The following is a 26,215-nucleotide window of genomic DNA, read 5'->3' as shown; positions in this document are numbered from 1 at the left end:
TGTGCAGTAACATTGAAACTAAAGGAAAAGTTCATCGAAGAGAAAAGCAAATAGAGGAAGCATAAAAGTCTTATACTGTATCAAACTACAGAAATGGATCAGGGAGTTTGACAGGAAGTTTAATGTGTACATAAGTAGAGGCTGACAGGAACATGCTGTGTGTGCCAAAGGTTCCCGTGATGGAAAACCGAGACAGAGTGCTCACTGACCACAGCATGCGCCTTGACACACATTGTAAATAATCCCGAGATCTATGACTGCATTAAGCACGAGGCTGGTGTATTAACGGCAGTAAATCTATAGCAGCATAAAGGGCTGGCATGCAGAAATCCCTCTGATTAATTTTTGTAATGGATTCATAAGAACATGGCAAATATTTTCATTTTGAATCCTACCATCCTGCAACCACCCCCCTCTCCTCAGTCCTGCCCTCCCCAGTGTGATCATTTTTTATTCTCTTCTCACCAGACTTGTATATGCAGACACAAGCTTCAGTACCATCAAGTTAAAAGCTGAAGATGCTTCTGGTAGAGAGCATCTAATCACTCTCAAGTTGAGCACGAAGGTATGTGCTTCGTTAAACTGTTGTTATGGCCTGGAAATACTTTGTGAAATGACCTCTGTGAATATTTTCAGTGTAAAGAACTGTTAGTTGCTTCTCTCTATATATATGTAATATATAATACATCATATATATGATATTTTTAAAAAATTACTTTGGAAAGCCTCAAAGAATTTATTCACCAGGTTGCCAAAAGCCTAGATCTAATTTAATGTCACTATTTTAGTTCAAATTTGATAAAAATATAGACTTCATAATAAAGAAATATTTCAAATAAGATTCGGCATCCTCTAAGTACCAAAATGTTCTTTGTGTAACATCATATCTAGAAAAGAGTTGGAAGTTCCCACTATCCCAAGTAAAGTTCTACTGAAGGTGTTTTGTTTTCAACTTTTATTATGAATTACCTTTGTAGTTATTTCTGACCCATAGCCCACCCCCAGACACAGACAAACACACACACACACACACACACACTTTTTATTGTTTGTTTTGGTGAAAATATTTTTTACTTCTGTTAGTCTAGAATTTGCAAAGGTTATGGCTCTATTTAGAGAGCCCTTTACAGAAGAGGGATCTATAACTACTCACTAATTTATTGGCACAAAACATACCTGTTTTGTCTTTAATTTTTAGTTCTAGATTGTGAATTTTGAGAAATAAGTAGAATAAGCAAGTTCAACAGATTAATCATTTATGTAGTAATCACTGGGGAAACATTCGAATTTGAGAAAACCAGGACATCTTTTTTTTTTATTGTTCCCAGGAGTCATCAATCAACTCTATTTCAGAAGATTGTGGTGATGAAAAGATCAATTGTGTTTGTCCTTTTTAAAAATGTGTCTGGCATTTAAGCTTTCCATGAGAGAGAATTAATATATAAAGCTGTACTGGGTGACACAGAAAAGTTGGTATCTTACAGTGCCTCTATCAGACAAGTTGAGAAATGACTCATTCTCTTTTTTTTTTTCCTCACCCACAGAATGTTTAGGTATAATTTTAAGACTCATATGTGATAAGTGTTAAAAAATTAGGATAGAAATCTTATTTGTAAAAGACGTTGCATGGATATTTTTTGTTAAAATGAGGGGAAAAAAATCATTTCCCCTTTTAATTTTTAAAGGTGTACTTCTTTTTTTTTAAGATCAGGGAGAAAACTGCCTTTATCTTTTCAAAGGTCACACACTGCCACTGGCAAGGGTTCTGTCATTTCCTTTAAAGCCTTTTGTTTATAATTTCTATATTGATAAACATTGCTTTGTGGCTATGAAGACCAAAATGAAAGATTTTAAACACATCTGTGTTGATTCTGGGTTGTTGTTTTTTTTAATAGCCTAATTTTTGCAAGCTTTTCTACTTAAAGAGATAATGCTTTGTGTCTACACTTCCTATACCTGTACCTACAAGATTTTATTATTAATTCCAGTTAATGATATTGGCAGTATTGAGAGTGAAGATGTAGCTTGTAGCCTGTTTGCTTTTTTTTACACCTTCACAAGGTAGATAAGGCGACACTTTTCAGTGTTCTCTGGAGAATGTTTTTAAGTGTCAGTTTTTGCAGTATTCATAGCTATGAAGCATTATTATGGATGCTGTGGCAAGTGAGAAGAGAAAGCTTTATTTGCGTTAGGAAGGAATTAGGAAGAAAAAAATCTGTTAAAAACAAAACAAAACAGTGGAACTGAAGGAATCTTACGTTTGTATGATTTAGTACAGACTTTAATTATCCATTTAATTCAGTTTTCATAGAGACCAAAGTTGTCTTTTAGATGTGGTGATTTCTTTTCTAGAAATATTTGGGCCTGGGATTGTCAGTTAAAAATAGTGATAGCTGGGGCTGGCTGAGTGGCTCAGTTGGTTAAAAGATAGCTCAAGAGTGCAAGCTCTGAGCAACAGGGTCGCCAGTTCGATTCCTGGCCCGAGCTGAGCTGCCGCTGAGCTGCCAACAGATGGCAGGATTGCTCAGCTAAAAAAAAACAATAGTGATAGTGATAGCTGAAACTATGTTAAGAATACATAATGCAAAATCTTAATCCAAACTAAATTTTTAAAGGTCAGGCTGACTTTTTTTTTAAAAAACCTTAAAGCCAGCTTATTTTTATAAATACACATACCTTTTTATGATTTTTTTAATGTATGATAAAGAAATGCATTAGTTCTGTTATTTTTATTCTTGAATACATACTTCTAATTCTGCCACTCTCCCTCACTGTCTGCAAAAACCCATAAAGAACACAATACCAATTTTGACTAGATGCCCCCTATTAAAAATGAATATATAAATCAAAAAGATATGTAAGGGAAACAGTTGAATCTTGTTGTTTTTATGCAATACTTACAATAGATCCTGAATTGTGGGGTAAAATTATCTCTTCTTGAAAAAAGTAGCAGCCTAGCGCCTCCTCAGTTTTAGCCAAGATCAGAACTACTAGAAGAACAAATGACAGATGTCTGCGTAAATCAGAGACTGGGCACTCTGTCTCTGATGGCTCTTTTTGTCATGTGCAATTTGTGTGTAGTCACTGGGGGGGTGGGGGTTATGGTTCAATCACAGAACAGTTTGGGTTAAAAATTTTCCTTAGAACAATATACTATAAAGTCTATATATATTGCATGTAACAAAAATATATACTTTCATAATTTTATAATTGTCTTTTTTTATAGTTATTGATTTGACTCAATTGCTTCATGCGAGATTTAAAAAAACTTTTAATTAAAAATGATTAATTACTATACTTTATTTTTCAATTGCTATTCCTTTATGTGGAGCTTTTGTTGTCAATTATACCTCTAAAGTAAAACTTTTGACAGTCTCTGCTGGTTTTATATATCCCTATTACTACTTACTACTAAAAACTGAATTTTGGTAGATATCTTACAATAGCGTATTTAGTTATCTATGTTGTAGTTAATACTACAGTACAGATGACTGAAAATGAATATCTAGGATGCTACTTCATAATTGTTGTTAAATCATCCATAAGTACATAAGTTTGTGCTTCCAAGGTTCTATGTACAATAGTTATGTAGAGTTTATTATATAAATACAATTGGTCTTAATTGTGAATATAATTAAAACATACTATATATGCATTTAACGTAGATACACAGTAAAGCCACCTACATACAGAGCAATCTAATTTATATTTGTGTTTGCATAATTACACATAAAATATATTTGAAAGATATATTTAGTTCAGAAATGATCCCACATTTATATATGTGGGATTATATTTATTATAACTTGCTTTTTTGTTCAACTATTAGTGGATCTCTTTCTATGTCAATACATACATATCATTTACTATACTGTGTCCTACTTAAATATGGGCTCATATTCTCTTTTAACATAATGAGCTGTATGTACTTAATGACTTCCAAAGTCATAGATACTTTACTTGGTTTATCTACTCTAAATATAGTAAACATTTCATTAATTTCATATTCCTACTCAAATTGACGATTTAAGTTAGAGAGTTGATACTACTCATTGTCAGCATCAGTAGGAGATAAGTATCAGTAGCTCAACTTAAACTAAGTGTTCAATTTTTGACCCATAGAGGTTTCAACTGTGCATTATTAGTTTTACAGAATCTTAACATTTTAGAGGGAAAAGAGATTTTATAACACTTTTGGTTGAATTTCATCATTTTTACATATAAAACCACCAGAGAAATTTACTGACTTGTACAAGATCACACAAATTAGTTAGCAGAGCTGAAAGCCAGAGAAAGCTAAGGTCTCTGCCTGCAATTACGTGGAGATAAAAACCTGGCTTGTAAAAATGGCATACAAATTGTTTTTTCGGTGAGGACAGCAGTTACACTGTTACATACATCATCTGATATTTTAATTGTGTGAAATACAGTTCCCTCCTTAATTTCAGCCTGACCTTTTTATTTTTTTTCTCAATTTAGAGCATTGTTATATTTTTATATGGTTTACTATATGTTTGCTTTTGCGTTATCAGTTCTACAGTCAGATAACATTAGTCAGAGTGTGCATTAAGTTTCTTTTTAGCCAACTGATCCTTATAACTAAACGTTAATTCTTTTCAAAGCATTGACTTCAAATAGCGTGATGTTTGTTAAATACTATAGTGATCATTTTTGTCCCCTTTTGCTTATTCAGCAAAGTAGTGAAAAATAAGGTGAAAAAAATGAGTCTAATACTTGTTTAAACATTTTGTCAACGAGAGAAAGGAGTTTACCTAAAAATAATTTTCTCTTAGTAAATTTCGCTTTTTAATGGAAAGAGAAGAGCATTTTTAAATTACATCTGACTTTGAAAAATCCGGAATTGGATTTTAGAGAAATCGTGTAGTCCAACCCTTTAATAACAAAATTGATTTTAAGAAAAGTGGTGTTTTCTCTATGTTAACTTAGAAGCCTGGTTTGCCCTTATGACTGTCACTTTTTGTATAAAATTGTTGAAGAATTAATTTTCTGTTTATTAACCATGAAAATGTTTTTCTTACTTAAAACTATTACTTGTGTTTTTCATTAATAAGCCAGATAGCATTTTACTGTTTCTTTTTATTTATCTTCTTGCTAATAGTAATTGCTTAATTGTGGAAAATGCTTTTTGTTTTTAATCGATAGTTTATATTTTTGTGCATTTTTTGATTCTTTTAACAGATACTGCCTCTTTAAATAGTAACTGAAGTTTTTTGAGATTAAATTTTAGACTGAAAGGAAACTAATATCAACTAGTTTGATCTCATTTTAAAGATAAAGAAACTAATATCCAACAAAAAAGAAAACAAAAGAACAACAACAAAAAAAAGAAAAAATGAAACAAACAAAAGAAGCTGAGATCCAGTGTGGCTTACCCCTCAAATCACATTAGCAGCTGACCTAACAACACTGACTTACTTTATAGTAATGAATTTACTCAAAACTGATTGCTTTGTTACCCCCAAATCACCAAAGTTTGTACTTCTTGAGCATAACTTGACTGCTAATCAGTTCTTAACATCTGTATAATAACAGAATGAAAATATTTATATGTAATTTGCATTTATAATACTTTTCCTAATATATTCAGTTTTTCTAAAATACCGCATGTTAGATTGTCACATAGAAGCAAAAATGACCTAATTTTATGCTTTTTCATAGTACCCTGCAGAATCGCCAGATTGTTTTGTGGATTTTCCTGTTTCATTTTCCATTTCCTGGACACCAAAGGTACATTCTAAAGTTTATTTTAAGTATCTAAAAAGCATATATTCTGTTTATTCATAAGTGGCCATTATGGTTTAAAGGGATTTTTTTTTCAGTTTTCTTTAAGCATATATTTATAAACAGGTCTTCTAGAGTGCTTCTTTTATATTTCCTAGTAGTTAATGTTCATTTTCTCTCTGTACACACAACACACACACACACACACACACACAATAAACACACCATCCAGCTTTTAGATCTTTATGCTTTATTTTAGATAAATGTGAAGCTTTATTGACAGAAATAGTCCTTTAAATTTAAATTGTAAAGGACTCTATAAAACAGTGAGCAGTAAGTGGAAAATTGGGTGAAATTTTTCATATTGCTAAAACTTTTAACATTGATGACCTAACATCAGAATCTTTTTCAGAGCATAAGTTAATGACTGAAAATATAAACTCTGCCATTTCAACTCATTTTTATTGGTCTAAAGTGTTTATCCTTTGTTCATTCTTGAACTTAGACTTTTCTCTTTTTGTATGTGCTTAGAAACATTGTACTTTGAATAAAGAATATAGGAGATTCTTTCTCGTGCTCCTGTCAATTGAATTTCTCAATCTATTGATAACATCTAACAAGATAATGTATTTCAAAGTGTATTGTAAACTGTAACATTATATAGTTGTAAGGTGATAGGATTATAAGTAGTACAGTCATCAACATTATGTGTGTGATTTCTAAAAATCTGGCAGAATGGTGGTTAGGTTGAGCGCAAGTCCAATTATGATGGGCATAGTCCTTCTTTCACGAAGTAAATTATCCCAGTTGAGAGCAAATGGAGAGAACATTTCTATTCTTACGCAGAGAGAAAAAAATTCCTAGTGACAGTTTATAAGTATTTTCTAATTAGAGGCTACTTGTATTTTTGTTATGAAGTTTTGATAGGTTCAATTGAAAATTTATGCTTACATTTTAAATATCAAGTAATTGTCTTGTATTTGATGTTAGTTATCAAAAAAAAAAAAAGCCTAACAGGATTTAAATAGTCTTGTGAAGGTACAAATGTCATTTTAATCATACCTATATATTCAAAAATTATTTTTCTTATTTTCTTCTTTAAAAACAAAAAAGTCTTCCTTTTTCCAATGGAAATTGAGAAAACACAGCAAAGTAAAGGAGAAGAAAAGCCTATGCTGTGCTTTACTTTTGGTATTCTGCTATACCATAGTGTGTGTGTGTGTGTGTGTGTGTGTGTGTGTGTGTGTGTGTGTGTATTATATATAAAATATTGTGTTGATTTTTTAAAAAAAGAGAATTGGAATTATATATAAATTGTATACCTTTCTTGTTTTTTTTTTCCAATATACATTGTCTGTTGGGCTGTATAAGCTTTATCTTTGTTTTATGTAGGATCATGAGATAACATTACATCTAGATGGTATTATTCTTTCCAGATATGCTCTAAGTTATACTTTAATATTTATCAAACTGCACGGTTGAAGAATACATTTTTGATGAGTTTCTTAGGTTTTTTGTTTTGTTTTATTTTATGTAGATAACCATACATGTTTCCCCCAGACTTTAATCTGAGTAAGTTTGCATCTCCACAGAAGATGCACTTACCTTTTTCTTGCCACTTAGCAAAATTAGTTTGTGACTCTGCTAGAGTAGAAAATCTTTGAGGCCAATTCCTCTTAAAGTTTGTATCCCTGCTTACTAGCTCAAGTACCTTACACATATAAACATGGAATAAGTATTTATAATACTAATTCAAATTCAAGTTTTAGATTTGATTGGTCATATAACAAGTTTTCTATTTTGTACTAGCGCGAAGAAAGTAGAATTAATTAGTAGTAACTGGAATGTCATAAATTATTTTTTTTTAAATTATAGAATATACTAAAACTCTTAGCAAAGTACAGATAAAAATTTGGACACCTTTTTATCCACAACTCAAATTTGACAGATGTTACTGTTTTGTCACATTTGCTTCAGATACATCTCTATTTCTGTCTCTTAGGAATAAAATGTGCTTGGTACCGCTAAGACTTAGCCCCCTTTTCCCTCTCGCTTTTCCTCTTTCTTTCCTTCTCGTCCTACCTTGAGTTTACCACTTCCCTGAAACTGATGTGCATGCTATTTATGCATATGTTTTGCTGCATTTGTTTATTCCATATTCTATAACATTTGTAGTCTGACTTGTTTATACAACATTGTGAGATTTACCAACAATGTATGCATGTGTAGTACATTTATTTTAAATGATTTATATCATTCCATTATATGAACTTGAAAGGTAATTTATTCCCCTACTGATAAGGTTGTTCACAATTTCTTACTAAGCTTCTTGATGTAGTCAACACCCTTATATATTTTTTTGTGCACATGTGAGACTGTTACTGTGGGTTATGCCTAGAAGTGAAAGTGCTAGAAATGCACCCCTTTGAGATTGCTCAACATTGCCGGTTGCCTTCCCAAAGGGAAGCCCTTACTTCTTCTACCCAGCATTGCATAGTAATTCCTACTTTCCCAAATGCCTTCCCAATGTTGGTCTGACCTTAATTCTTATTCAGAATTGGTAATCATTATTATTGTGTTTATAATCTTTGCCTATTTAAATTTTTTCTTTACATATTTTGGATACTAATTATTTGTTGATTACTTTGGGATGTAAGTATCTTTTCCCTGTGGCATGTCTTTTAACTTTGTATATGTTTTGTCAATCAGAAGTTGAACTTTCAGTGTGGTCACATTTATCAGTCTCTTTCTTGTGATTCCTGCTTTTTTGTCTGGAATGGAAAAAAATATTTCGTATCTTATTCTGAAAACATATTTTCCTTTTGTTCTAAAAGTTATACTTTTTCATATTTAGTTAAGTATGGGATAGGACTCTGCATTTACTCTTTCGTATTTTACATATGCTCATAAAATTTGGATGCGTCGTCTTCATTTGTGGAGACCTGGGGATGATATTAGTATTTCTTTTACATACATATGCCATTACACTTTAGAAAATTTTCAAAATGTATTATTTACCTATTCTTTTAAATAAGTCTAGCTGTACATCATTAGCATTTTGGTGCTGTTACCAGGGTTATGAACTCGTGAGTCTTTTAGACATCTGTTGACAATATTAGTTTAAGTTTTGAAAGTAAGAAACAATATCAGACTTCTTTGCTGTTTTTGATCTTACTGACTTGTTGGAGACAATTCTGTTTGTAGGAGTTATTTTTTCTCTTAACCATTTTTAAACAGTTGTGGTTCTTAAGCAAAATAATGCTACCGTTGTAGGCTAATAGCAAACATATTTAAGAGACTGTTAGTAGGCTTCAGATAATTAATTGATTTAAAAAAAAATCCTCTGCTTTTGTACATTTCCCCTTTGGATTCAATGTTTCTGGACTTTAAACTTGGAAGATCTTTATTTTCCTTTCTTTTTGTAAAATAATAGACATGGCTTTGTGGCATCCATATTAAAAATGGGTAATTTTCCTTATGGTCCCTGTCTTCCTGCTGGGTTGATAATGTTTTGATGTATTTTTCTTTTGCTCTGATGAGAGGTCTGCTGCTGCTGCTCTGACATATTCATTTGGATGAATAATTATAACTTGCACAATGTCAAGCTGAAGATGGTAGGGTTTTGTGCGTCATGACAAGCCCAGTAGCCAGTGCAGGTGTCTCACAGCATGATCAGCAACAGCCAGTGTATTCTGGCTCAGAGGAGACATTTCAGAGTAGTAAGAAATCAGCACCAAGGGCAAGGCTGCTGCTGCCACTGCCACTGTGATGTGTGCCAGGGAAACACAAAGTGCTGCTCAAAGACAAGTGACTGTACACCTCTTTTCAGATATTGACTTTATTTGCCCAGTAAATTTCCTTTTATAGATTTTAGTATAGAATGTAAGGGCATGTCCTGATTTTTATTGTACTCGACTTCCTAACATCACAAATGCTCAGAAACGTATCTTTAACAATCTGCTACTGTTTGGACCTTTACATCTACATCATATATGTGAATATTGTTGAATGAATGGGACCATAGAAGGCCCTATAGACGTAAGACTTTAAGTGCACTGATATTAGTGATTCTATGAAAACAAAATTCATTTTCTCCAGATCACTGACCGACCCGAATAGGATGTTAAAACTGCAGTTCTACCTATAAATGTGCCATTAAGTGAAGGCTTGACGACGTCTCCTTGCCAGGGTGGTTGGAATTTTCAGATTTGGTATGCTACAATAAGCACTGGTCTTTACATTTTTTATTATGAAATCTCATATTCCTGGAATAAAGCCATGAATGCAAGAAGAACAAAAGTAATGATACAGCCTCTGACTGGTAATCTAATAGTGAATGAAGAATTTGTAATTAAAGGAAACAGGCCTATTACATAGCAGGGCGCAGGATCCATTAGTTAGAGCCGCAGACTAGCAGTCGGGTATCCTAGATTCTATTTACAGTTCAGCCATTGACTTAATTGTATAATTTCAAATATGTCATGTGACTGCCGTTTACCTCAGTTTATATGTGCATCGAAATAATGAACTTTTTCACAGAGATGTTAAGAAAAATAAATTTGGTGTAAAACAAACAGAATGTTGGGGGAAAAACCCCTCAATATCCACGGTAAGAATCCTGTGGAAGCTTCCTTTTCTGACCTACTGGAGTATCTTTCTTTCCATGCTTCCCTTTGCTGTTTTGGCTGGAGAACTCACAGTACTGGATTTTTGTTCGCTCCTCAATTGGTTAATTAAATGTGCTTTTGCCTTCTTGGTAATCTTATTGTTTGCACAGTGGTATGGCTAAAAAGACATCAAAGGGATCACAAGAAAGAAATTTAATTCATTATTGAGATTATGTGATATGGTAGAAAAGTAGCAGTGTGACCTATTGGACTCAATACTGTATTAATTGCCTTTTTTTCTTCTTCAATAACTTATTTATTTTTTAAGTACTCTACTGAGACACAGAGAGAGAGAGAAGCAAAGTTAAGAAAATATAAAATCACTTTTAAGGCTATCATTTAGTATCGGGATCTCATTGAATAATGTGTTTTGAAACTATGCTCATCACTTACCACAATATTTCTTTTTTTTTTAAAGATTTTTTTTTTATTGGGGAATTGAGGGATGGGAATAGCGCTGGGGAATTGGGGGAAGGGGGACAGACAAGTTGCTATCATTTTTGTTCTTCAGTCTAGTTGTGGAGGATGTTGTTTCACTGGCCCAAGTTGGCACCATCATTGCGCTTTTCCCGGACGAGGCAGATCAGTCGCCGGCTTCTGGACAGCCGCTCATAGCGGCTGTTGGTGTCTCACGCTGGCTGCTGGCCGCTCACGCTGGCTGCTGGCTACACACGGTAGCCCATGGCAAGCCACTGCAGCAGGGGCTGCAGCCTACGCCATCGCTGGTGACTCACGGCAGCCCAGCTCCAGGTTGAGCTGTTGTTCAGCATCTTAGCTGCGGAGGGCAGTGTCACTCGCCCTCATATGTGGGATCCGAACCGGGGCCCTCTGGCGTCCCAAGCCAGCTCTTAACCAATGCACCACTGGGCCGGCCCACAATATTTCATTTTTTAAAACAACAGCGCTGTGCAGTTTGTATGCCAGGTAATCCTTAGACTCATTTAAGTTTTTATTTACAGTTGGGTTTATATTTATTCACCAAATTAAGAACCAATACGTTTATTATTTAGGAACTGGTTATCTCTGCATTTACTTAGGTCCCTGAGTTAGGTAGCAGTGGTTTCTTAATCCACATGTTGTACATTTTTGTTGAATTTATTCCTAAGTATTTAAAGTTTTTGTTGCTATTGTGAATATGATCTTTTTTGTACATTTTCTAGTTTATCATCAGAGTATGGGGAAGCTGTTAATTTTCTATAACAGTTTTAACTTATTGAAGTTATACATGAACATAGTTTAAAGAGTTAGCTTTACAAGGGCTTTTTTGTTGTTGTTTGTTTGGTTTTTAGATAAAACAGCATTTCCTACCTTCCTTCCCACCTTGTTCTTCTTCCCCAGCGTCAGCCATTTCATTGGTAGCTGATCCTTTTGGTGTTATAATTTACATTATCACATACTCTTTGATTAACACTACCTTTCATTTGTTGTGTTAGGTATTACCTGTTCACTTCCTGCGGTAGATAAATGAGGACTTAGCACTTTCTCTGTTTGCCCTCACTCCAAACACATGCGTATTTCCTGTCTTCCTATTCTTCCCAAACAGTAGTTATAATTTTGTTGATATAAATATTCAGTGTTACATTATGTATACACACACTCTGCAGAGATGTGCCATGTAGGTAATGATGATTATTTTTCCTTTGCCGCCCCGGTTTTTATTCCTGGAGTTAACAGTTGTCTTCCTTTTCATTTTCTTAGTTTTCTACATACTTAACACTCATCCAACCCCCAATTTTCCATCAGTTGTGCAAATCTACCCTTAACCATCTATATTGGGTTTTCTATTACCTTTGCTTTCTGGGAAATTTAATCAGCTTTACCTGACAAACTGTTCAGGTTTTTTCACTTCCTACTATTGTGTTTATTTCTAAGAGCCTACTTCATAGGTATGTCTTCTTTTGTCTCCAGAGATATTAATATATTTTTGTCTTTTTTCCTCTGTGCATAGTTTCTATTTCCTTGAGTTGCTTTTTTCTTTCTAAATTTATAATCTGGTTATCTGCTCATCATTAAAAGTCAGTTATGAAAAGCTGTTTAGAAACTCTTAAGTGCATGAGTGGGGCTTGTCCACTGTGAACTTCATAGTAGAGTCATGTGAGTGGGTCTTAAAATAAGGAACCCCAGATGCCAATATTTGTAGGTCTTTTTCAATGATTGATTAATGGGTCAGATTTCTTAGAGAAGAATCCTTCCACCTTCTGCTTGGCAGTCACTGAGAAAGCAGAAACCACTTTTGAATGCAAGTGGACCGAGGCTGGTGGGTAGGAAACCACAGCCTGGATCGGTCAACAGTGAAGCCTGTGGCATCCTGTACTGACAGGGCCAAATGTCACACGGCTGTAAAAGAGAAAGGCTTGGGCCGGCCGAGTGGCTCAGTTGGTTAAGAGCTCGCTCAAGAGTTTGAGTCTGAGCAACAGCAGTTTGATTCCCAGCCCGAGCTGAGCAGCCGCTGAGCTGCCAACAGGTGGCAGGAGGGCTCAGCTAAAAAAAAAAAAAAAAAAAAAAAGAGAGAGAGAGAGAGAGAAAGGCTTACAGGGTCCCTTACCACAGAGAAAACAGTGAGGGTGGATTTGGAACTGGGAAGCAACAAATGATATCTTAGCTACTATCACTTGGTATTTTTAGACTTTAATTTTGGACATTCTCTGTTGTATGTAGTAGTCTTGTTTTTTTCTTTTTTTAAGTTTTATTGTTTGTTGCAAATGTATACAAAAACTTATGGTATTCTACCCATCGGCCTTGTTAAAACTCTCTTATCTAGTAATTTATCAGTAGCTTTATTTGGATTTTTGGTGAACATAATCATATCATTTGTAAATGACAGTTCTATTTCCTCCTTTCCCATCTTTACACCTTTCTTTTGTTTTTAGTCCACTGCTCTGCCTAGGGTCTTCAATACAATATGAAATATGAATGATATACACAAGCATTCATGCCTTCTTCCTGATCTTAAAGGAAAAACTATTTTCATCATTAGATTTTTGCTGTATATTTTTTTGCACTGAAATCCTTTATTAATAATTAATAGAATTTATTTCTGTTTCTTACTTGCTAAGAGTTTGCTGTGAATGAAATTGGAATTTTGTCAAATATATTCTCTCTATGTATTAAGGTAATCAAATTGTTTTTCTCCTTTAATCAGTTAATGTGGTAAATTATATTGTTTGATTTCCTACAATGTTAAACCAATCTTGCATTCTTGAAATAAAACAAGTTAGGTGGAGTATTTTATATCTATCAATCGATTGATTGATCTATATATAAGATGCATCTCCAATGTGTCTTATATATATTGACATCTCCAGTGTATATTATATATTGCCAGATTTCACTTCTTAATATTTCTAGGAATTTTCCATCTGTGCTCATAGAGCAATCCCTTTGCTTTCCTGCCTCCAAAATTTTATTGTCTCTCCATTTCACCCTGTTTTTGTGAGATTATGCCTTAAAAGAAAAACAAGAGCATAGTTTTAGTGAGTTTGGGGGAGTGAATGAAATGATTAGTGATGTTGAGCATCTTTTCATATGTCTGTTGGTCATCTGTATGTCCTCTTGGGAGAAATGTCTATTCAGGTCCTCTGCCCATTTTTCAATCAGATTGTTTGCTTTTTTGATGTTAAATTGTATGAGTTCCTTATATATTTTGGATCTTAACCCATTATTGGATGTATCATTGCTGAATATCTTCTCCCATTCAGTAGGTTTTCTTTTTGTTTTGTTGATCATTTCCTTTGCCGTGCAAAATCTTTTTAGTTTGATGTCATTTTTTTCTTCAAATATTCTCTCTGCCACCTTTGTTCTCTCTTCTTCTGGGACTCTACAGTGCACAAGTTTGTCTTCTTGATGGTATCCCCTTGGTTCCTTAGGCTTGCTTCGTTAACTTTTTTCAACCTTTTTTTGTTCTGTTCCTTGGACTCAATAATTTCTGTTGTCTTATCTCCAAGTTTGCAGATTCTTTCTTTTGCTTGCTCAAATCTATCTTTTAATTCCTTTAGTGAATCTTTCAGTTCCATTAGTATACTTTTCAGCGCCAGAATTTATTTTTGGCATCTTTTTAGGTTTTCTTTCTCTTTATTGATATTTCCATTTTCTTCATACATTTTTTTTACTTTTTCCACATCTTTAATTTTTTAAGCATATTTAATATTGTTGTTTTAATTCTGTCAGACTCACTATCAAGTCTTTTTTAGGGACAGTTTCTGGTTTTTTGTTTGTTTGTTTGTTTTTCCCTTTGAATCAGAGCCACACTTTCCTTTTTTCTTTCTTTTTTTTTTGTTAATGTCTTATATTTCTTTTTATTGTTGAAAACTGGAAATTTTAATCTAGTAATGGAATAACACTACAAGTCAGATTCTTCCCTTTCCCCAGAGAGGAAAAAACACAATCTCCCCTATTTTTTGTTTATTTTATTATTGTTATAGGCTATCTCTGTGCCAAGAACCAGCCTACGGTATAAGATGAAGGTTTTCTCTGGTGCGTTCTGAGCCTCTGCCTTTCTGTGGGTATACATAGTGACTTCCAGATTGCCCCTGGATATGCAGTTGCTTCTGAATGTTCTATAATGTTTGGCTCCCAAAAGGGGGAAAAGAGAGCAAAGAAGGGATAGGATAAATAAAAGGGTGTGGCTTCTTAAGTCCCCTGGAAATCACTTCAGGAGGGGAGGGACTTTCAGCAGTGTGGGGAGGTGCATTAGCAATGGCCACCCATCTCTTTGTCCCCTCTGAGATCAGAAGCAGCGATCAGTGATCAGAGCCCAGGTCCCTGATACTTACAGGACAGGGTCCTTTTTCTCGTCCTACAAGCTGTGTGCAAGCTGCTCCTGGAGTGGGTGTGGGACTGCCTGTCATGGGTCTGGAGGCTGAATGATGGGTAGTTCCTTCCAAGCTAAGATTGAAATTGACCCAAGTTACAAGCCTTCAATAAACTCTTAGAGTTCCAAAATAGGTACATCAGACTGATTCTGTCAGTGCAGTTGTTGTCTAGGTGAGGAGAGAGATTCCTGGTGCTTCCTACTCAGCCATCTACCCAGAATCCTCTCCTAATTGGCTTCGTTTTTATCAGTATTATTATTTTTAATGGTCTGTAATATAGGATAGCTAAGGACCACATTGAAAGTGCTTATTTATTTTCAACATACACTTGACAGATGTTTCTTTCCTTCTTTAATCTTTTTTAGATTAGAGTTGTACAATCATTATGTAATGGCTACACATGAAGTGAACATGTTTCATTTTACCTTGTGGGCAGATACCCTTTTCACATGACTTAAAAATAATGACAAACTTAAATCATTAGTGGTCAGTTATAGTAAAAATAAACTGAAGTATAAGAAGTGAAACATTCTATATGGATTAACAGAATAGCATTTGATTAAATAGATTTAGTTATGGAAGTACCTACAAAGAGTTGAGAACATCAATTAAGCTTGCAAATAAGATCAAATAAACTGAATATGTAAGAGAGTTATCTCTTTAAAGATATCTGATTGGAAATATTACAATTAATGTTAAAATTAAATTTCTTAAAAAGTTTAATCTCTTGATATTTCCTTATTCTATTGAAGCCTTTTGAATCCCTCAGAGATAAAGACAAAAATGATTATTAAAGGGTTTATCTGCAAGTATTGTAGGAAAGTATAAAAAAAAAAAATCAGAATGTAAAGCAACTGTTGCAAGTGCCAGAAAATTATGCTATTAATTTAAGTGTCATCAGAGCACAAAAGATCACATTTTGGGACTGTGAGAAAATTATTAAAATACTGGAAATAATAGTACTTAAGATGAAGATATTCTGCTCTAAGATCTGGTTAAGTGACTGACATTATTATATCACTTCAGGTATTATAAAAGTAACAAAATGCTTTTAAAGATAATAAGCATTACATTTTGAGATTGGCAGTGTTCACACTTTTCTGCTTAAGTGCTTTCCTAGTTTAACATAATTTAATAACAGTTATGGTAGAATAGCTAACATCTTAGTTCCCATATATATCTTTTCTCCTCCAATATATACACATTTTAATATATATATATATATATATATATATATATATTTAAATACATGTATAGAAGTGATACAGTTTCATTCTCTGAGTGGTTTTATGAATAGTTACTCTTCTGTCTTTGTCTTTGCTGTTAAAAATGTTGCTGTTTCGTAATTTTTTTAAAGCTTCTGATGGTTGAGAAGTGCTGTAAAGAAGGTACTGCTATGTAGATCCATTACTGTCCAGAAATCAAAATGAGTGCTTTTTTAAAACATCTTTGTTGAGGTATAATTGATATATAATAAACTGAACATATATAAAGTGTATGATTTGGGGAGTTTGGCAAATGTTTCCACCCCTGAAATCATCTTCACAATCAAGATAACAAACATTTCCATTACACTCAAATTTTCTCCTTCCCCTTTATAATCCCTCCCTTCTCTCCCTCTTGTCTGTCCCAGACAACTGTTCTGCTTTCTAGAATTTCATGTAATTCTATGTATTGTGCTTTTTCTATGTCAGGTTTCTTTCCTCAGCATAATTAGAGAGTCATCCATGTTGTAGCATGTAGTTCACCCCCTTTATGCTGAGTAGGGCGCCGTTGCATGGATATACCACATAGTGTCCATTTCCCTGATGATGGACATATCAGTTGTCTTCAAAATTTGGCTATTAGAGATAAACTGCTGTGAACATTATGTAGATGTCATTATATGAATCATATGCTTTCATTTCTCTTTGGCAAATACCTAGGAGTGGAATGGCTGGATTGTGTAGGAGGTGTATGTTTAACTTTTTAAGAAGCTGCTAAACAGTTTCTAAAGTGGTTTTGCATTTCCAACGTTTCCAACAAGAGTTTTTTGAGAACTCCTATTTCTTTACATTCTTGCTGACATTTGGTATGGTCTTTTTTATTTTAGCAATTCTAAGAGGTATCTTGTCATTGCTCATTGTGATTTTAATTTGCATTTTCTTAATGACCAATGATGTTGAGCATATTTTCATGTGCTTATTGGTCATCTACATAGCTTCTTTGGTGAAGTGACCACAAATATTTTACCTAAAGACTTAAGTAAATTGAGATATGTATCATATTAATGGGTTAGAAGACCTGGTATTGTTAAGATGTCAGTTCTTTCCAAATTGATCTGTAGAATCAATGCATTCCCAGTCAAAATCCCAACAGATTTTAAGAAACTGACAAAATGATTCTAAAATTCATATGGAAATATAAAGAGCCTAGAATAGTACAAAACAAAACAAAAACAACAACAATAACAAAAAAGAACTGAAAAAGAACAGAGTGTGAGGACTAATACCATTTCTTAGCCTGTAGTTTGTTTGTAGAATGTAAAAAAAACCCAAAACTCTAACCATTTCTCTAATTAGTACTAGCATGTTTCAAGAAGAGTTTAGATTTAACATACAAACAATTCACATTGGATATTGACTCTGTGGAAAGCAGACCACTGATTTCTTTCACTAAAGATACATCCTTTAGCCACGGAGCTTCTAAGAACTTCTTTACCGGCCTATTTGCTGGGTATGCTTCATAAGAAAATGTGACAGCTTTTAAGATTTTTTAGAATAATGATACGACCTAGTCTTCTGATGGGTTATCTTATTTGTTAAACACGAACAAGGATTAACCAACCTGACCTTTCCCTGCTTGAATATCGGGGTGCTTGATTCATGCATGCCTTCTAACATAAAAATCGGCAAGCACTGCCAACATATACTGAGTGCGCTTCAGCATTATGAAGCTAGTCGGGAAACAGAAGCAGCTTTTTAAAAAGCTTTTTTTTGGTTAAGGTCTTGATTTGGTGATCTTTGACCAGACTTTCTAATGGCTCATGATCTCAAGGTTTAAAAGCTAAATTTATCACACTGACAAACTGTTCAAAAGTCTTTTTGGTTGTGTCTCGTCAGAAATTTTCAGGGAATCAACACAGGGGTCCCACATACAGACTTTTCACTGCGATGCCCGTGTATAGAGCCGCCCAGGCGTTCTGATGTCAGTGCAGAGAATTAAGTGTCTTAGGTGAACCTAATAGTAGATTGATCTCTTAATATCTTTGTGCCTGCTCTTTTCAAATCATATGAAGATGTCTGTTTTTTTCCTCAAGATTAATACATTCTTTTTCTTCTTCTGACCTTTGCTTTTCACATAGGAAGATTGGACTCCATATCAGAGTGATCTCCCCTGTGAAACGTAGCTCTTCCAATTTCTGGTGTTTAGTCTGTGCCTTTTTTTTTTTTTTCCCTGTTACAGTCCTAGCCCACATCAAAATAGATCAAAAGATAGATCGATAAAATAACCTGTTTGTGGTTGAGATGCCTTCAACATGGGCCCTTGCTGCAAATCTTGGGATGAAGTAGGATAGAATATAGAATGCACTTTTCACACCTTGTTTTATATTTTCTAATTTTCTCTGGCTTTCTTCATATTTCTTTGACATTATAAGGAGAAGAGTTGTTTTACATCCTGTCCTCCCCTCTCCCACGACAGCCAGGCTTAGTGGGGAGGCTTCCGATTCATTCTTTTGGTTTCTGGGATAATTGTCTTCTACATAAGACAGTTAATTACTTTAGGGACACCAAGCTTTTTGTGTGTTTCTTTATGTTTTTTTTAATGGTAATTTCTGTTGTCTTCTCCAGTTTTTTTCTGTCTTATGTTGTTGTTCCTCTATTTCATTTCCTTTCATCATGGTGCTATGTCTACTCATATGTGCCAAAAAAAAAAAAAAAGGATGGCGTTTTTCTTTGATTAGTAAATTATCCAGTTGTTTAAGCTATATAATTGCTTTGCTATTTCTGCTAGGAATTTGTGGTTCCAAACCTATTCCAAAACTCACAAGTTTTGGAAGGCTGAAATTTATACATATATTTGAGAAAATAATAGTAGTTGTATAATGCATCTTTGACTTTTCCCCTAAATACATGGGGATGTAAAATATAATCCAAATGTTTTGATTCTGATATTTAGTTCATTAGATTAAAGAAGAAATAATTACTGTACATTAAGCCATACATCATTAATGAATAAATATATGTAATTTGAATTATAAACTCTGTTTATAAGTAAGATTCGGAAGTAAATGGGAGTACAGTATAGTAATCAACATCTTGGAAGGAAATGTAGGTACTATTAAGAGGACATAATTACCTACTTTATGGATTTTCAAACAGTTATGTTTAGAATTCTTGACTTTTAGAGGTGGAAGTCACCTTAGAAGTTTATCTAGTGTGCACTCACATTTATAGATGCAATGTTAAGGCTTCTAGAGGCTGACTGTGTCCTGGCTAATATCAGATACTTCAATACCATCAAGATTAGAGTTGAGTCCTTCTGGAGAACTCGGTGCTTTTATCTTTGTATCAGAGATCCCAACATTGTCTTGACACGTAGTTGAAATATTAGTTTCATTGAATTAAGTATATTTTTCACTATATTGTGCATATCATGGAATGAAAGGATGGCTAACAGATCATTTATATCTATTTCTACATATGCTTTTTATAATTTACAAATAATACATGTTATTATAGGAAATATGGAAGAGTACAAAGAAGAAAATAAAAATTGTCAAAAAGGTTAATATTTTTATTTTTCAATTACAGTTGACATAAAAATATATTAGTTTCAGGTGTCCAACATAGTGATTAAATATTTATATAACTTACAATGTGATCACTCCAATAAGTTTGAGTATCCACCTGACACCTAAATAGTTATTACAATATTATTGACTATATTCCCTTTGTGGTACTTTACATCTCCATGACTATTTTATAACTGCCAATTTGTACTTCTTAATCCCTCCACCTTTTTTTAATGTTTAAAACTAATTTACTCAAGTCACAAATAATACTGCATGTAACTTGATAACTACAACAAAATGTTTTCACACTCAAATTGTACACTATGGTCAATATATATTACATACAGTAATAAAGTTGTACATACATATCTTCTTATATTAGTAATTACTATGCCATACATATAGTATAAAATTCATAAAAATATGTTTTTAGAAAAGCCATTCTTGAGAATATGCATAGTCTAGTGACAATCAAAAAGGAACTCTGTTAATATTGATGGAGGTGACAAAATGTGAAGCAGAGTGTTGACTCTTATTTACTAGAGTCTAGATTTAGCTGAAACAGCTTAAAATTTCTAAATTGAGTTGTATTTTAAGTGAAAGATTATCTGCTATTGATAGCGTCGTATGACTCATTCATCTTTCATCTATCTTTTCGCAGAGCTCCATTATAAGCATTCACAGTCAGTTTTTGGCAGCATTGGAATCATTGAAGGCCTTCTGGGATGTTATGGATGAAATCGATGAGAAGACTTGGGTACTTGAGCCAGAAAAACCTACACGGAGTGCAACAGCACGCAGAATTGCATTAGGTCAGGAAATACAGGATTAATGAGCTTTTTTATTTTTTTTAGGTGTTTACTTTGTTATTACTTAGGAAAATGAATCTCAGAATGACAGTGGGATCTTAGCTGAGACTTTTCTGCATGAAATCAACTATTAAAACTTTTCAACTATGATTTATTTTATTGCTCTGTATTTAAATGTAAATATTTCAGGTGAAAAGGGCAAGTACTGAGGTGTTTCATTATAAAAGGTTATGATCCAATGGAAGTAGCATTCAGAGATAGTATTTAATTAGCTTTTAATTAGCACAGAAACAGTGGAGCAGGTTTTTTTAAAACTTACATAACTTAGGAAAAAGAACTATGTTAGAAATAATGAAGCCTTCATCAGTGAAACTAGAGATTATTGTTAACAAATCTAGGAATATTTTCTGACAAAAATATGGATAAAGAACCTGAAGTGGGCGATGCATGCCACTGAAGAATAAACAAAAAGCACAAAATAACACGTAATATATTTGAAGTATTTTCATTATAAATATATGAAATTAATGTTAAAACCATAAATAGCATTCTTTAAATATTATATAAAAATGATTGTTTTATGTATTTTCATTATGAGCAAGCAAAAGTTTTCGAGTTCTGCCTCAAGATTTTAGATGTTTTAAACTATATTTGAGTTCACACTAAATTATGTAGTAGATGGTTAGATGATACCTATTTATATCTTGCCTCCCTTTTTTCCTAGCTTAAGTGGATATGTTAACAGTCATATATTCCCAAGGGCATTCTGAAATTCTGGTGTGAATCATATCCCAATTAGTGAGCAATTTTTATAGTTTTCACCCAGACAAAATAGATTACCTGGGGAAAAAGTGACATATTACTATGAGAAGAGGAAAATATAATTGTGCAGCAATTCTACAAATAGTATTGTTATTTACCCAGTTTGTTAAAGTCTAACAGTATTTAATTTGGAATAATTAACCAAATTGTGGTATATTTGTGAACAAGTATCTAATAAGAATAAAAATACTTTCTTCAAAGAAGTGTAGGAAGTTATTTTCATGGGCCTATTAAAATAATTTTTATCAGGTTATAAACATACCTCTTATTATATTTCTCATTGTTCAGCATAAAAAAAACCTGGTTTTTAATTCACTGTTTACCTTTTCGCTCCTTTTTTTTTTTTTTTTCCACTTCAGGCATTGGTTTGCCTTTTTAAGACCAAGATTTTAGCAAATTAATTGTAAGATTAGTTAATATAGCCATTGTTGTTCAGTGAAAGTACTTTCTGGAGTCATTAGCAGATGACATTGCTAAAGGCTATGTGGAATTTGTGTTTGTGGTAAAGAATGGTTTAACAAATGAAATGATAAGTTAACTTTTTGTATTCCTCATTGAATGACTTGTAGTCATTTATTTTATTTGATTACCTTTTTTGCCAGATCTGTAATAATTGTATTTATATTGTTGCCAACCTTAGCCAAAGGCTTAGACTCTAGTGTATAGAACTTATCAAGACATCTGTACCATAAAAATGAAATTTAAATTCACCTTAAACAATTACACTGTGCATCTTCAAAAAATAGTAAAATTTCTGAAATTTGTACTGTACTCTAGTACAGTTAAAGTTTATAAAGAATCTAGTACCAAGTAGAAAGTATTTTTTGTAGATTGTGTAAGCAAGGTTACTTGTTTTTGTTATTACATGAAGTTTCCAATATAACAGGAATTGAACTCGTCATTAACGTATAGGGGAAAACTTCACAAGGAGCGAAAGAATTGTAAAAATTTCATAAAACTCAAATCTTAAGCATGCTTACTTTTACTATTCATTATATTTCCAGCCTATACTTTTGACCATAGTTGTATTACTTTTCAACAAAAGTCATGAAAAATAATTTAGATTAATATTTCTTAAACTTGTGGTTTATGGTTTTTTTATATTAAAGATCTTTATCATTCCATAGAATTCTTTATTTAAATTTTAATGGCATTCTGACCAGGATTCCAATGTTAATTATATTAACTTATGGATTGCCTCTGTTTTTTTAAACTTAGGATCCCCAAATCTTTAGTCATAATCATAATTTCAGAATTTACTTCTTTTGATTAAACTGTAATACAGTGAAATATTTATGACAATTTATAAAACATTTGGTTACTCTTGTGTATACAATGAAATAAGTACCCAGCCAGATACTCCTTTATTTTTGTTTGATTAACTGTTCTACTTTTAAAAACTTTAATATTCTTTGATTCTAGGGAATAATGCTTCAATAAATATAGAGGTAGACCCAAGGCATCCTACTATGCTTCCGGAGTGCTGCTTTCTTGGAGCTGACCATGGTGTGAGATCTCAGATTTAAATGTTTCAGCAGAATTGTAAAATCCTTGTTTACTGCTGTTAAAATGTTAATCTAAAATATTAATGGTAATTATTTTAAATGAATATCCCATCGTTTTGAACTCTGTACTTTTGTGTTTTTTAAAAATGATCTATTGGGTTGTTGGAAAAGTCATGACGCATTTTTGCAATGAAAAACAGAAAAAATAAATCATGACTTTTCCGACAACCCAATAGAATTTCTAATTAAGTAGTTAAGAAACAAATTCTATAGTTAATAGTACTGTATTGTATATTTCAAAGTTGCTAAGAGAGCAGATCTTAAGTTCTCGTTACAAGGAAAAAAAACTACTTGTGGTGATGAATGCTAACTAAACTCGTAATTATTTCACAGTATATACATATACCAAATCATTATGGTGTACACCTAAAACGAACAGTCTTATATGTCAAAAAAAAAATTCTGCTCCAAATCTGGTTTTACAAAATGAGAATAGCAAACCCTGAATTATTAAACTTTTTTTTTTACTTAAATTTCTGAAGTGGTGAAACCCCTGGGAATTAAGCTGAGCAGAAACATACATTTGTGGTAGGTATCTTTGCAATAGAATTGTTATTTTTCTATGATTTTACCAATTTAATAACAGAAAAAAATTTTTTCATGCTTTCAGGGATCCAGAAAATAGCCTGTTACAAAATTTGAAAGATGTTTTAGAAATTGATTTTCCAGCTCGTGCCGTCCTGGAAAAATCTGTAAGTTTTTTTTTAGTACTTTGATATTCCAAACAACATTGCTTAATGGAAGTTAAGTGTTCTTTTAAGCACAGAGAAAAATGAGACTGAAAGTAAGGGAACTGGAAGAATATTCTAACAGGCTTCTGAATTGCAAGCAACAGTTGTATCAAAGAACTTGTTAACCTTTGATTGGCGGTTATAAGTGTACTTTTTTCATAGCAGTAAAGTGATTAATGACAGACATCTTTATTATTAAAAATAGGGTAAAGGTCCAAAGTAGCTAATGAGATGTTTGGATTTTCTATACACTCTGCATATGGATGACTGAAATAAAGTTCTAATTAGCTTGATGTAAGCATTGGTGAGGGATGGCAGTGTGGTTTTGAGAAACTGAATAGATATCACTACACTGCAAAATTAATAAACTTAAAATTGATTTTTGACAAAGCTGCTTTCTGACAAAGCTGCTAAGGTGTAGACTTTTAGAATGGTGGCAATGTTTGTTTTTTTTTCCCTTTAGTTACAGAATTTTGAAGTTTACTTAATAATCACTAGCTAGTTTCAGTTCCTATCTGTACATACTACAGTGGCATTAATTGATGTACACTATGGGACAATTACTTAAGCCTTAACATCTTGTGAGCCAAAAATAGAATTTCTTTTGCATATCTGCATGTATAATTAGATGAAAAAGGAAGCACTCTCATACAAATAGTTTTTAAGTGTTACATAGTAGTGTGACTGCATTTTCTGTAATATACCAATCTAGTTACCTTTATAAAAATTGTATTTATAAAAATTTAATATTGTCTATACTACATTAGTCATTCCTTCTTATCCCATCTTGTATGTTTTAAACACACATGCTTATGAATATTTCTTCTGAAGGATATTTCTATGGATTGTGGAATTTGTTATGCGTATCAACTTGATGGTGCCATTCCTGATCAAGTGTGTGACAATTCCCAGTGTGGACAGCCATTCCATCAAATATGCTTATATGAGGTAAGGATAAAATAAAAATAGCATCAGCAGGACTTGTTGCAGCTAACACAGCATAGGAAGTATGTGTATTTGAAATATTTAGTATTACCAGTTCACTCCAGATGTCCACATGCTTCATTTCTTCATCATGGTTTCTCATGAGTGAAGCAATGTCCCAAAGTAACCAAGAAGGGGGAAATGTATCCAGAATACACTCATGGACTGCTTACTGACACATACATTAAATTGATGGTACATTGGAATCTTTCAGTAAATACCTCATGTAACCACATGCAAACTGTAGACTCATCTAAGTGGGAGTAGTGGTGGCAATAGGGTGAAAGGAACTAGCACTGTGGAGTAGATTACTTTTCAGGCTTAAGTAGAGAATAAATGCAAGAATCCCACTATTGATCTTGAGAAGAACACATTTTGTGGTCTGACTATCTTGCAGCACTCTGTCAATGACATTTTATTTACTATTTGTGAAATCTGCTTTCATTCCTGTCTGAGGTCATTTGCTCTCTGTAGCGTTCATCTTAGGGTACAGTTGACATGAAAAACTGTGCATCTATATACAAAAACACCTTAGAATTGTATAGTTCTTTCAATTTTCAGTCTTCCTTAATATCACTACCTGGTGTTTGTGATTAGACATAGTAGTTGGTGCTCTCTGCACTTTAACCGGGGAGAAATGAGGTAGAGATGTCTGTCAATTCACCGTATAGAATCATAAAATAAGAGGTCTTAATTATAGGGATACTCATAAGGGAATATATTCTTTTGTAATAATGAATGTTTAATTTTTAAAAATGAGCTGCCTCATGCTTGTAATTAATGGTTGGGTAGTAACCCACTATTGGTGATTAAGACCTAAAATTTTAAGAGCCTATGGTATCTTTTACTGCAGAAGTTCTTCATGTGTGATGAATGGATATAGGTTAGGTCTGAACCCTGTAGATCTGTATGCATTGTTTTGGGGGTAGAAAAGGTGAATGATTTTCATCAAATTCTTAAAAGGGCCCCTAATTTGAAGTCCATGCCGGTTTCCCCTTGTTATTCAGCATTATCTGTAGTCAAGGAAATTAAGAAGGTAAATCTTCTGGAATAAAAATATAAAGTACTCAAAAAGTAAGAAAATGGTTTTTGGAGTATCTGTAATCATGTTAACACTGCTCCCTTTCTTCTCTTCTTTTTTAAAATCTTCAGTGGATGAGAGGACTACTGACTAGTAGACAGAGTTTTAATATCATGTTTGGTGAATGTCCATATTGTAGTAAGGTAAGCAAATTATTAATCACATTCATAAAATGTCCTTAGCTTTTTTTTTTTTTTTTTTTAAGATTTTATTGGGGAATCAGGGAAGG

At 33.1% G+C, this 26,215-nt stretch overlaps 2 protein-coding genes across 6 annotated transcripts in view; one reads left to right on the top strand and one right to left on the bottom strand.

Moving 5' to 3' along the window:
• The window catches only part of VRK2 (VRK serine/threonine kinase 2), a 131,319-nt gene that overhangs the window by 8,800 nt on the left and 96,304 nt on the right, over positions 1–26,215 (bottom strand). For 2 of the 5 annotated variants that reach the window (XM_019629982.1, XM_019630129.1), the window contains one exon: positions 20,162–20,770. The exons of 1 other annotated variant lie outside the window; for it this stretch is intronic. In XM_019629982.1, the coding sequence (XP_019485527.1) occupies positions 20,679–20,770 (92 nt within the window). In that variant the 3' untranslated portion in view covers positions 20,162–20,678. Of the gene's footprint in view, positions 1–20,161; positions 20,771–24,957; positions 25,024–26,215 lie in introns of those variants that run through there. 2 more of the 5 variants (XM_019630062.1, XM_019630228.1) reach the window with 2 other exon arrangements.
• Positions 20,824–26,176, top strand: FANCL (FA complementation group L). Its single transcript, XM_019630489.1, has 5 exons — positions 20,824–23,131; positions 23,673–23,718; positions 23,801–23,882; positions 24,753–24,869; positions 26,058–26,176. The coding sequence occupies exons 1-5, from the start codon at positions 23,095–23,097 to the stop codon at positions 26,166–26,168; spliced, it is 393 nt and encodes a 130-aa protein (XP_019486034.1). The 5' UTR covers positions 20,824–23,094; the 3' UTR covers positions 26,169–26,176.

Source organism: Hipposideros armiger, unplaced genomic scaffold (genome assembly GCF_001890085.2).
Source record: "Hipposideros armiger isolate ML-2016 unplaced genomic scaffold, ASM189008v1 scaffold_2, whole genome shotgun sequence".
Classification (NCBI taxonomy): domain Eukaryota; kingdom Metazoa; phylum Chordata; class Mammalia; order Chiroptera; family Hipposideridae; genus Hipposideros; species Hipposideros armiger.
This window is presented reverse-complemented; position numbering and strand designations above follow the sequence as displayed.